Source organism: Leptonychotes weddellii, chromosome X, assembly GCF_054177405.1.
Source record: "Leptonychotes weddellii isolate Sample4059 chromosome X, ASM5417740v2, whole genome shotgun sequence".
In the NCBI taxonomy this organism is placed as follows: domain Eukaryota; kingdom Metazoa; phylum Chordata; class Mammalia; order Carnivora; family Phocidae; genus Leptonychotes; species Leptonychotes weddellii.
In genome coordinates, this window is record NC_138385.1 from 47,205,014 (window position 1) to 47,218,809 (window position 13,796).

The following is a 13,796-nucleotide window of genomic DNA, read 5'->3' on the forward strand; positions in this document are numbered from 1 at the left end:
GGGGGGTGGCTGGGTGATAGACATTGGGGAGGGTATGTGCTATGGTGAGCACTGTGAATTGTGTAAGACTGTTGAATCACAGACCTGTACCTCTGAAACAAATAATACATTATACGTTAAAAAAAAAAAAAAGAAGAAGATAGGAGGGGAAGAATGAAGGGGGGGGAAATTGGAGGGGGAGATGAACCATGGGAGACTGTGGACTCTGAAAAACAAACTGAGGGTTCTAGAGGGGAGGGAGTGGGGGGATGGGTTGGCCTGGTGATGGGTATTGGGGAGGGCACGTTCTGCATGGAGCACTGGGTGTTGTACGCAAGCAGTGAATCGTGGAACACTACATCAAAAACTAATGATGTAATGTATGGTGATTAACATAACATAATAATAATAATAAAAAAGATGGAATGCTCTGAATATATCTGTGAAGTCCATCTGGTCCAGTGTGTCATTGTTGATCTTAGATGATCTGTCCATTGCTGTGAGTGCAGTGTTAAAGTCCCCTACTATTATTATTATCAATGTGTTTCTTTAATTTTGTTATTAATTGGCTTATATAATTGGCTGCTTCCAAGTTAGGGGCATAAATATTTACAATTGTATCTTCTTGTTGGGTAGACTTTTATTATGATATAGTGTCCTTTTTCATCTCTTACTACAGTGTTTGGTTTAAAATCTAGTTTGTCTGATATTCGGGTGGCTACGCCAGCTTTCTTTTGTTGTCCATTAGCATGATAAATGGTTCTTAACCCCCTCACTTTCAATCTGGAGGTGTCTTTGGGTCTAAAATGAGTCTTATAGACAGCATATGGATGGTTTTTTTTATCCAATTTGCTACCCTGTGTCTTTTGATAGGAGCATTTACTCCATTTACATTCAAAGGAATTATTGGAAGATACATATTTAGTGCCATTGTATTACCTGTAAAGTCAGTTTCTATAGATTGTCTCTGTTTTTTTAGGGTCTGTGTTACTTTTGGGCTCTCTTTTTGCTTACAGAATCAATCCCCTTTAATATTTCTTGCAGGGCTGGTTTAGTGATCACAAATTCTTTTAGTTTCTGTTTGTCCTGGAAGCTCTTTATCTCTCCTTCTATTCGGAATGACAGCCTTGCTAGATAAAGTGTTCTTGCATGCATATTTTTCTCATTTAGCACCTTGAATATATCATGCCAGTCCTTTCTGGCCTGCCAGGTCTCTGTGGACAGGACTGCTGCCATCCTTATGTTACTACCCTTGTTGGTTAAGGACCTCTTGCCTGGAGCTCCTTTCAGGATTTTCTCTTTACCTCCGAAATTTGCTAGCTTCACTATTATGTATCAAGGTGTTGACCTATTTTTATTGATTTTGGAGGGGATTCTGTGTGCCTCCCGGATTTGAATGCCTGTTTCCTTCCCCAGATTAGGGAAGTTCTCAGCTATAATTTGTTTAAATAAACCTTTTGTCCACCTCTCTCTTTCCTCTTACTCTGGGACCCCAGTTATTCTAATTCTGTTTTGCTTTATGGTATATCTGATCTCTTGAATCCACCCTTTGTGATCCAATAGCTGTTTATCTCTCTTTTTCTCAGCTTCCTAATTCTCCATCATTTTGTCTTCTGTATCACTGACTCTTCTGCCTCATTTATCCTAGCAGTTAGATCCTCCATTTTTTATTGCATCTGAGTAATAGCCTTTTTTATTTTGTCCTGATTAGGTTTTAGTTCTTTTATTTCTCCAGTAAGGGATTCTGTAATGTCTTCTATGCTTTTCTCAAGCCTAGCCAGTATCTTTATTATCATTGTTTTGAATTCTAGTTCTGACATTTTACTTATACCCGTATTGATTAAATTGCTGGGCGTATTGCCCCCGTTCTTTCTTTTGGGGTGAGTTATTCCATCTTGTCGTTATGTCAGAAAAGAACAGGTGAAAGAGAGAAAATACAAAAATAGCAACAACAGCACCAGAAAAACACACTAAACAAATCAGAAGAAAACAGAAAAAGAGAGAGAAAAAATTCAAATAAGAAGTAGAACAGAACACAACAATAAACTAGATCCTGGTTTTATTTTGGTCCATTTGTTAGAAGAAACAAGATCCCAAAATAGGAAAGAAAAAAAAAAGATATATATACAAAAATAAAATTGAATACAGTGAAAATACAAAAATGAAATATATATATAAAGCATAAATGTGAAAATAAAAATTTGAAAATTTTAAATAAGAATTGATAAAATAAGAAAATAACTGAAAAGGAAAAAAAATGTAAAACTGAAAGCCTAAAGAATAATAAGAAAAATAAGAAAAAAACACAAATGGCATAAACTGTTTTCCTTAGGAGCTGAAGTTTTGCAGTTCTCTATTATCAGTAAACTTGGTATTAGCTGAATATTCCTGCTGGTCTTCTGGGAGAGGGGCCTGTTGTGCTGATTCTCAGGTGTCTTTCCCCTGGTGGAATTGCACTCCCCTTGCCAAGGGGCCATGCTCAGTGTAAGCGGCTCTGGATTGCACTGTGCGTCGCTGTTTTGCTCCCTGAAGGCTTTCAGCACCAATGGGGGTGGATGAAAATGGCAGTGCCCTGATCTCTAACCCTGGAGCTAAAAGTTCGTGCCCCCCCTACTCTTCATTGAGCCTCACAGAAAAGCAGTCAATCACTCTTGTCTCCCTGGTTTCCATCTGAACTCTGTGTTCACCCAGACTGTGAACTAGCATTTTTATCTCAGGGCTGTAACCCCATTTTTTCAGTGTCTAAACTTGACAGACTCCTGCAGCGGACCCATGCTGTTCTACCCAGGTTAGGGAGGGGGTTCTCCGAGCGCTTCTGCCTTTTCTTGGTCCCCTGCTTGGAGAGCAGTCGCCAGACTGTGCAGCTGTTCACAGTTTATGGCAACAGGGAGCAGAAAGCTGGTGCCTAGACTTGCTGTTTGCAGCCAGCTTCCCTGCTCCAATGCATGGGAACTTACCTACCCTCAGGCACCTCTGTTCTTTTTGTGACACCAGGGATCCTAAGACCACACTGTCCCACATATATTCTGCCCCACTTTGCCTCCTGAGCACCTTTGGATCAGTCTTCTAAAAGTTCCAATTTTGCACTCCACTGCTTATAGCACTTTTAAGTAGCAGGCTTACGGAGGCTCCCTCCCCCTGCGGTTTATCTTCCGATATATCGCCTTGGATTCCCGTCTCCACACCTCCTGTCTTGCAAAAAGTGGTCGCTTTTCTATTCATAGAATTGCAGCAATTCTTTTCTCAGATCTCTGGTTAATTTTGAAGGTGTTCAGAATGATCTGATAACTATCTGAATTCCAGGGATCAGACGAAATTAGGGTCCCTTGTTCCTCTACCATCTTAACTCTGCCCTCTGCTGCTTCTTAGGGTTAATTATAGCATGAATAACTTTAACATTTCTTGTCCGATATGAGGAACTGAACCATGGCTTACCATTTCTCTTCCTAGAACTCACATATATGTACATTATGCTTAGCAGTACTGAGTAAATAAATAAAAATAAATTAAATATAATAAATACAAATTTAAAAAACCCTACATCCAGTTTTGTTTCTACAGTCACATTTTCTAACTTAAAAAAACAAACTTTCTCAAAAACATTTTACCCACTAGTAAATGAAAAATAAAAGGTTTTAAAGCACTATATCTTAAGGTGTCATGATACTGAAAAGAAAAAAAAATTTTTAACAAGTTTTTTATTTAGTTTTCTAGTTCTTGTATTTAATGTTATAAGAATCAATTTCCAGCTTGACTTTATAGTAAATTTAGGAAGAATACTGTTATAGTGGAAAAAGTATTGGCCCAAGAGTCTACAGAATTCCTTGCAATTAATTCTTTGACCTTGAACAAGTTTCATGATTTGTTAGGTCTTGGTTTCTATTAGAAAATGGGGGGGTAGTCTAAAGAGTTTAGAAAAGATCTCATACAAGTTGAACACCCTCAATGGTCCAGATTTTGCATGTATGTAGAAAAACACCTGTCCTGTATACATGTTGATAAAACATGACAGTTTAAGCAAACTGGATTTTTCTTTAAAGCTCTCTCCAACTTCAGCTTTCTCACTTTTTTCTGTGATAAAATTATTTTGCTAATCTTTAATATGTCTTAATCAGTTTATAAATGCAAAGCCAGCAATATAGACAAATACACTGGCTTTGGTTTTTTTAGTCTCAGTACTGAGGCTTACATCAGGAAGTTTAACTGAAAGAGAAAAGCTTGAATTTATTATTTATACTTAGTCCTGTTCCAGAAAAAAAAGGGAAGTTCATGTTTGTTTGTTTTTTTCACTTTCTTACTTAAAGTTTGGCTTCTTTTTTCCTCCTTTTTGTCTTATGTTTTGGGCCTGTTCATAGACTTTCAGGAATAATTTGTAACTTGGACATTAAAAGTCTTTAATAGTGTATTTTCCTGCTTTTGCCCTAATTGAGAGTCATGGTATCAGAACTGGTGGCAAGTTGTTCTGCTCTTGGTAATTAGCTTGTCTGTCTTCTGAAACAGAACTAGTCTAATATCACAGAAGGCTTTAAACCACCCTTTCCCTTTCTCTTAATTTTTTTAAATTTTCAAGTCAGAAAAAAAAAGGAGTATATGCCATGTATTTATTTTAAGTATCCAAACCTTTTCCCGGCTCGTTTATTTTCCTCTTTCAAAGCTCCCTGGTTATAAGCAAATATTTTTAGCTTACAATGTTACATAATAATTCTCTTCCCTTACACAACTTTTACTTCTAAATCTCTTTTAAGAGTTTTGTCTTTTTTCCTGAACCTTTTGAATAAAATTTATCTTGAACACAATAGAACAGGTTTTAAAAGTTTACAGAATTGTTTCTTCACAGAAAAATTTCATTATTTCCCAGGTCAAACACCAAAAACTGAAAATGATGAATACTTTCAAATGGTATAAGAATCCCACCTATTAAGGGAGGATAGTATGGAATTTGACAGCATTCATACTTTAAAAAAAAAAGTATCTTCAGAAGAATTAGTCTCAATTAGGATTCCTGAGAGAACGTTTTTTACTATTCTGTCTGAATGCTCATGTATCTGGGTTAGCTTAGCTATGTTGTAGATTTCTCATATTTATACTAATAGTGTTGAGCTGTTAATGATCATCTATGTGCTGATTGTAGAAATCAAAAAGTAAAATAGTATTTAGGAAGAGTAAATTCTAAATACTGTATAAATTTGTTATTTAATTATTAAGCAGGTTTCATTGTTATCAATTTTCCCTTAAAACAATTACTTAAGTAGACAAATACATCTAGACTGGTCTCATTATATAAATGACAGGCATATAATTAGTATGTCCAGCTGAGTGGAACCAAATGCCTTCACTTGGCTTAAAATTTGAGACTGTAATGACAAAATTATGAACTAAACTCATTGCTCTTCCTATTGGAAGAATCACTGGAAGACAAATGTTGGTAAGCGCTGTAACTAATGCAGTTGCACCTGAGTAAATCAAACATAATCAAAATACATACCAGTGAGACTTTGTGGGTTACACTCATTCCTCAAAGGTAATAAAATGAAATTTATAGAAAGTAAATGATGTGAAGTATTGTGATTTATTTAGTTTTTTTAACAAAGAAATGCATTTTAAAGATATTCATGAGCAAATTAGCTTGTTTGTAAGACATACTACAAAATTATGGCTTTAGAGAAAATATGGGAATTCTTTAGTAAAATTTAAGTCTTTTTTACTTTTAAATACTGGGTTTAATTAATGTCTAAATCTAGTGTACTCCATTCTTCATTAGCCATAGTAATCAATATGTAAAGATTTATTTTCCTTTTAAGGATGTTACTGATTTCAAAGGTATTTTTCCCAGTTAAGTAACTGGGAAGATAAAAGAATTTAAATTGCTCAGGTACTCTTTTAGCTAATGAAGGTTTTATGTTATTCTTAGAATATTCTCGCTTCTTGACTAATCCTCATACTCAGTTAATCTTTATCTCTTTTCAGTATCAACTGATCAAATTCACCCATTCTTGAATCAGCACCAACTTCTACTTTCTTTCCATTAAGAACAGGTAGAATTTTGTAACTTTTTATGGTGTAATTCAAGGTTGACAAATACTGTGGTACTTTACGTTAAATACTATTCAGTTACTGTGTTGCATTCAGTAAAGTATAATACATAAAATTCATTTTGTAGTTTTGGTTAAAGAAAATATCCTGTTTAGGAGATTGTAGGCATTGTTTAATAAGATATATAATTCTCACAGTATTTTTAATTTTTCAACAATTTTTTTGTATTTTGATTAGTCAGAATTTTAATTCATAAAAACAAATTTGTTTGATAAAAATATACCAAATAAATAGATTTCTTATTCAGAGTAGAAAATATCATAAAAATCATGTATTCAAGTGTAATACTAAAATCAATTTAATCTTTAGACATTAACAAAGGAAGTGATCAATTGTTAAGCAATTTTAATTTTTCTTTTTACAGATCACATATTTTAGACTTTTTATTCTTTATCCTATGCTATGCAAATGCACTGTAGTTTTAAGTATATGACCAAAAATGTGCTTAAGACATTAAAATACGTTAAGTTTGGGGCGCCTGGGTGGCTCAGTCGTTAAGCGTCTGCCTTCGGCTCAGGTCATGATCCCAGGGTCCTGGGATCGAGCCCTACATCGGGCTCCCCGCTCGGCGGGAAGCCTGCTTCTCCCTATCCCACTCCCCCTGCTTGTGTTCCCTCTCTCGCTGTGTCTCTCTCTGTCAAATAAATAAATAAAATCTTTAAAATATGTTAAGTTTACTTTCACCTTTTAGTCTCTTTAATTTAATGACTTTTCATGGATATCATATTGCCTTATCTTTGACTTGATTTTGAATTTGTAAAGCTATATGTGTACAACTGAAGTTTACTTTCACATAGTATAGAAATAGTATATACGAAAGGTACTTCCAAGGCAGCTAAACAGTTCAGTTAACCAGGAAGATGCATTCTAACAATACACTGTTATATGGTAGTTGAGAACATAGGCTGGGTTCAAATACTAACTCTTTTATATAATAGCTGAATGACCTTAGGGAAGTTGCTTAATCTCTCTGTACCTCAGCTTCCCCATCTATAAAATAGGGATAATGATAGTATTTATACCTCAGGACTGTTACAAGGATCAGATTCATGTGAACAGTGTATGGCACTTATAAAACTCAAGAAATATGTTTTCACTTAAAAAATTTTTTTGAATATAGGTGACACACAATGTTACATTAGTTTCAGGTGTACAACAAAGCAGTTCAACTTCCATATACATTATGCTGTGCTCCCCACAAATGTAGCTACCCTCTCTTCCCATACAGTGCTGCTACAACATCATTGACCATATTCGCTATGCTATACCTTTTATTCCCGTGACTTGTTTATTCCATAACTGGAAGCCTGTATCTCCCACTTCCCTTCATCCATTTTGTCCATCACATCACCTTACTCCCCTTACCACTGACAACCATTAGTTTGATCTCTATTTATAAGTCTGATTCTGTTTTTTCCTTGTTTATTCATTCGTTTTTTTTTTTATTAGACTCCAGATAAGAGTGAAATCATATGGTATTTGTCTTTCTCAGTCTGATTTATTTCAATTAGAATAACATTTTATAGGTCTGTCCATGTTGTTGCAAATAGCAAAATCTCATCCATTTTATGGCTGTGTAATATTTCATTATATATAAACATATAAAACATGTACTATATAATTATATATAATATGTGTAATTTACTAAAGATATTAGTAATTTATTATAAATACTAATATATAGCTAAATATATAGTATGTAGTATATATTAATAAAATTCATGATACAATTTTTTTTTCCTTTTTTGTGTTTGTTTCAAGTTTTTATGTAAATTCTAGTTAGTTAAGGTATAGTGTAACATTAGTGTCAGGAGTAGAATTTTAGTGATTCATCACTTAAAAATAATACCCTGTGCTCATCACAACAGGTGCAGTCCTTAATATCCATCACCCATTTAGCCCTTCACCTGCCCACCTCCTCTCCATCAACCCTCAGTTTGTTTTCTAGAGTTAAGAGTCTCTTATGGTTTGCCTCCCCCTCCTTTATTTTCTGTCCCCTTCTCCTATGTTCATCTGTTTGTTTCTTAAATTCCATCTATGAGTGAAATCATATGCTATTTGTTTCTCTGACTTTTTTCTCTACCATAATACACTCTAGCTCCATCAACGGCATTGCAAATGGTAAGATTTTATTCATTTTATTCTTTTTGATTGGGTGGGTAGTATTCCACACACACCATCTTCTTTATCCATTCATCAGTTGATGGACATTTGGGCTCTTCCCATAGTTTGGCTATTGTTGGTAATGCTGCTATAAACATTGGGTGCATGTCCTCCTTTAAATCAGTATTTTTGTATCCTTTGGGCAAATACCTAGTAGTGCAATTGCTGGGTCATTAGGGTAGTTCTATTTTTAACTTTTGAGGAACCTCCATACTGTTTTCCAGAGTGGCTGCACAAGTTTGCATTCCCACTAACAATGTAAGAGTTCCCCTTTCTCTGCATCATTGCCAACATCTGTTAATTCCTCTGTTGTTAGTTTTAGCCATTCTGGTAGGTATAAGATGTTATCTCATCCTGGTTTTGATTTGTATTTCCCTGATGATGAGTGATGTTGAGCATCTTTTCATGTCTATTAGTCCCAATAGTTCATTTTTGCTTTTGTTTCCCTTGCCTCCAGAGATGTGTCTAGTAAGAAGTTGCTATGGCTGAGGAGAAAGAGGATTCAGCATGTGTTCTCCTCTAAGATTTTAATGGTTTCCTGTCTCATATTTAGGTCTTTCATCCGTTTTTGAGTTTATTCTTGTGTAAGAAAGTGGTCCAGTTTCATTCTTTTGCATGTGGTTGTCCAATTTTCCCAACACCATTTGCTGAAAAGACTCTCTTTTTCCCATTGCATTTCCTGCTTTGTTGAAGATTAGTTGGGTCCATTTCTGGGTTCTCTATTCCGTTCCATTGATCTGGGTCTCTGTTTTTGTGCCAGTTCCGTATTGTTTTGATGACTATAGGTTTGTAACATAGCTTTAAGTGCGGAATTGTGATGCCTCTAGCTTTGCTTTTCTTTTCCAGGATTGATTTGGCTATTAGGGGTCTTTTGTGGTTCCATACGAATTTGAGGATTATTTGTTCTAGCTCTGTGAAAAATGCTGTAGGTATTTTGATATGAATTGCATTAAATATGTAGATTGCTTTGGGTAGCATGGACATTTTAACAATATTTGTTCTTCCTATGAGTATGGAATGTTTTTCCATTTCTTTGTGTCATCTTCAGGTTCTTTCTTCAGTGTTTTATAGTTTTCAGAGTACTGATCTTTTATGTTTATTCCTAGGTATTTTATGGGTTTGGGTGCAATTATAAATGGGACTGATTCCTTGATTTCTCTTTCTGCTTCATTATTGGTGTATAGAAACGCAACAGGTTTCTCAACATTGGTTTTATATCCTGTGAATTGCTTGAATTTGTGTATCAGTTCTAGCAATTTTTTGGTGGAGTCTTTCGGGTTTTCTATATAGAGTATCGTGTCATCTGCAAATAGTGAAAGTTTGACTTCTTCCTTACCAATTTGGATGCCTTCTACTTCTTTTTGTTGCTGATTGCTGTGTCTAGGACTTCCATTACTGTGTTAAATAATGGTGGTTAGAGTGGACATCCCCATCTTGTTCCTGACCTTAGAGGAAAATCTCAGTTTTTCCCCATTGAGGATGATATTAGCTGTGTTTTTTTTTATATATGACCTTTATTATGTTGAGGTATGTTCCCTCTATCCATATTTTGTTAAGGGTTTTTATCAAGAATGGATGTTGTACATTGTCAAATGTTTTTTCTGCATCTATTGAAAAGATCATATGGTTCTTATCTTTTATTAATGTGGTTTGCCACATTAATTGATTTACAAATATTGAACCACCCTTGCAGCCCAGGAATAAATCCCACTTGATTGTGGGGAATGTTGCTTTTAATGTACTGTTGGATTCAATTTGCTAGTATCTTGTTGAGAATTTTTGCATCCATGTTCATGAAGGATATTAGCCTGTAGTTCTATTTTTTAGTGGAGTTTTTGTCTTGTTTTGGAATCAGACAAACTAGATTTTATTTTGGAAAATGCTGTCCTCATGGAATGAGTTTGGATATTTTCCTTCCATTGCTGTGTTTTGGAATATTTTGAGAAGAATAGGTAGTTATTAACCCTTCTTTAAATGTTTGGTAAAAGTCCCCTGGGAAGCCATCTGGACCTGCAGTTTTGTTTGTTGGCAGATTTTTGATTACTGATTGAATTATTTGCTGGTTATGGTCTGTTCAAATTTTATATTTCTTCCTGTTTCAGTTTTTATAGTTTCTGTTTCTAGGAATTTACCCACTTCTTCCAGGTTGTCCAATCTGTTGGCATATAGTTTTTCATAATATTCTCTTATATTTCTGTGGTGTCAGTTGTGATTTCTCCTCTCTCATTTGTCATTTATTTGGTTCCTTTCTCTTTTCTTTTTGATAAGTCTGGCTGGGGTTTATCAATTTTATTAATTCTTTCAAAGAACCAGCTCCTGGTTCCATTAATCTGTTTTACTGGTTATTTTAATTTCTGTATCATTTATTTCTGCTTTAATCTTTATTATTTCCTTTCTTCTGCTAGCTTTTGGCTTCGTTCATGGTTCTTATTCTAGCTGCTTTAGGTGTAAGATTAGGTTGTGTATTTGAGATTTTTCTTGTTTCTTGGGGTAGGCCTGTATTGCTGTATACTTCCCTCTTACGACCACTTTTGCTGCATCCCAAAGGTTTTGAACCATTGTGTTTTCATTTTCATTTGTTTCCATGGTTTTTTCTTCTTCTTTGATTTCCTGGGTGGCCCATTTGTTAGTAGCATGTTGTTTAAAATCCATGTATTTGTGGTCTTTCCAAATTTTTCTTGTGGTTGACTTCAGTTTTCATAGAATAGGTATGATCTGTCTTTTTGTACTTGTTGAGGCTTGATTTTTTTTATATAATGTGTGATCTATTCTGGAGAATGTCCCCTGTGCACTTGAAAAGAATGTGCATTCTGCTGCTTTAAGTTGGATATATGTTAAGTCGGTATGATCCAGTGTGTCATTTAAAGCCATTGTTTTCTTGTTGATTTTCTGCTTAAGTGATCTGTCCATTGCTATAAGTGGGATGTTTAAGTCGCCTACTATTGTATTATTATCAATTACTGCCTTTTAGTTTGTTATTAATTGTTCTATAATATTTGGGTGTTCCCATGTTGGGGGCATAAATTTAATTGTTTGATCTTCTTGGATAGTCCCCTTTATTATGATATAGTGCCCTTCTTCATCTCTTCTTAAGGCATTTGGTTTAAAATCTAGTTTGTCTGATACAAGTATTGTTACTCCATCTTTCTTTTGACTTTCATTTGCATGAGAAATATTTCTCCATCCCCTCACTTTCAATCTGCAGGTGTTTTTAGGTCTAAAATGAGTCTCTTATAGGCAGCATATAGATGGGTATTGTTTTTTTAATCCATTCTTATACCCTGTGTCTTTTGATTGGAGTGTTTAGTCCATTTTCATTCAGAGTAATTATTGATAGATATGAATTTTATTACTGCTATTTTATTACTTGTTTTGTCATTTTCTGTAGATTTTCTCTGTTCCTTTTTAGTCTTTGTCGCTTTTTCCTTCCCAAAGAGTCCCCTTTAATATTTTTTTCAGGACTGGTTTAGTGGTCACAAACTCCTTTAGTTTTTGTTTGTCTGAGAAGCTCTTTATCTCTCCTATTCTGAATGATAGCTTTGCTGGATAGAGTATTCTTTGCTGCAGATTTTTCCCATTCAGGAAGTTGAATATGTTATGCCACTCCTTTCTGGCTTGCCAATTTTGTGGAATGATCTGCAGCTAGCCTTTTAGGTCTTCCCTTGTAAGTTAGGGACTTGTCTTACTGTTTTTAGGATTTTTTCTTTAATACTATATTTTGCAAATTTTACTACAATATGTCTTAGTGTTGGCCTGCTTTTGTTGATTTTAGTGAGAGTTCTGTGTGCCTCCTGGATTTGGATGTCTGTTTCGTTCCCTAGATTAGGGAAGTTTTTATCTATTATTTCCTCAAATAAACCTTCTGCCCCCTTTTCTCTCTTTTTTTGTTGGATTCTTACTATACGAATGTTACTACATTTGATGGAATCACTGAGTTCCCTGTCTGTTCTCGTGTTCAATAATTCTTCTTTCTCTGTTTTGTTCACCTTCATTATTTGCCATTATTCTGTTTTCTATATCACTCATTCATTCCTCTGCTTCCTCTATCCTTGTTGTCATTACATCCAGTCTTTTTGGAATCTCAGTTTTAAAAAAAAAATCTTATTTACAGCATTTTTCATTTCTGACTTTTTATTAACACCTTTATCTCTGGTAAGGGCCTCCCTGAACTCTTCTATTCTTTTCTCAAGCCTGGTGAGTATCATTATGATTATTGCTTTAAAATCTCCAGGCATTTTATGTATATCTGTTTTTTTTTATTTTATTTTATTATGTTATGTCACCATACAATACATCATTAGGTTTTTTTTATTGTTATGTTAATCCCCATACATTACATCATTAGTTTTAGATGTAGTGTTCCATGATTCATTGTTTGTGCATAACACCCAGTGCTCCATGCAGAACATGCCCTCCTCAATACCCATCACCAGGCTAACCCATCCTCCCACCCCTCTCCCCTCTAGAACCCTCAGTTTGTTTCTCGGAGTCCATTGTCTCTCATGGTTCATCTACCCCTCTGATTTCCCCACCTTCATTTTTCCCTTTCTTCTCCTGATATCCTCCGTGCTATTCCTTATGCTCCACAAATAAGTGAAAACGTATGATAATTGACTTTCCCTGCTTGACTTATTTCACTTAGCATAATCTCCTCCACTCCCATCCATGTTGATGTAAAAGGTGGGTATTCATCTTTTCTGATGGCTGAGTAATATTCCATTGTATATATGGACCACATCTTCTTTATCCATTCATCTGTTGAAGGGCATCTCAGCTCTTTCCACAGTTTGGCTATTGCGGACACTGCTGCTATGAATATTGGGGTGCATGTGGCCCTTCTTTTCACTACATCTGTGTCTCTGGAGTAAATACCCAGGAGTGCAATTGCTGGATCATAGGGTAGCTCTATTGTTAATTTTCTGAGGAACCTCCACACTGTTTTCCAAAGTGGCTGTACCAACTTGCATTCCCACCAACAGTGTAAGAGGGTTCCCCTTTCTCCACAACCTCTTCAACATTTCTTGTTTCTTGCCTTGTCAATTTTTGCCATTCTAACTGGTGTAAGGTGGTATCTCATTGTGGTTTTGATTTGAATTTTCCTGATGGCTAATGATGGTGAACATTTGTTCATGTGTCTGTTAGCCATTTGTATGTCATCTTTGGAGAAATTTCTGTTCATGTCTCCTGCCCATTTTTTGACTTGATTATTTGTTTTTTGGGTGTTGAGTTTGAGAATTCTTTATACATCTTGGATACCAGCCCTTTATCTGTAGTGTCATTTGCAAATATCTTCTCCCATTCTGTGGCTTACCTCTTTGTTTTGTTTCCTTTGCTGTGCAGAAGCTTTTTATCTTGCTGAAGTCCCAAAAGTTCATTTTTGCTTTTGTTTCACTAGCCTTTGGAGATGTATCATGAAAGAAGTTGCTGTGGCCGATGTCAAAGAGGCTACTGCCTGTGTTCTGCTCTAGGATTTTGATGGATTCCTGTCTCACATTGAGGCCTTTCATCCATTTTGAGTTTATCTTTGTGTATGGTGTTAGAGAATGGTCGAGTTTCATTCT

At 35.3% G+C, this 13,796-nt stretch overlaps 1 protein-coding gene across 3 annotated transcripts in view; it reads left to right on the forward strand.

The window, feature by feature from the left end:
• The window catches only part of CHM (CHM Rab escort protein), a 191,340-nt gene that overhangs the window by 157,948 nt on the left and 19,596 nt on the right, over window positions 1–13,796 (forward strand). The window contains exon 13 of one of the 3 annotated variants that reach the window (XM_081808561.1): window positions 5,947–6,014. The exons of the other annotated variants lie outside the window; for them this stretch is intronic. Coding sequence (XP_081664687.1) covers window positions 5,947–6,008 — 62 coding nt within the window. The 3' untranslated portion in view covers window positions 6,009–6,014. The remainder of the gene's footprint in view (window positions 1–5,946; window positions 6,015–13,796) is intronic. 3 annotated transcript variants of the gene reach the window in all.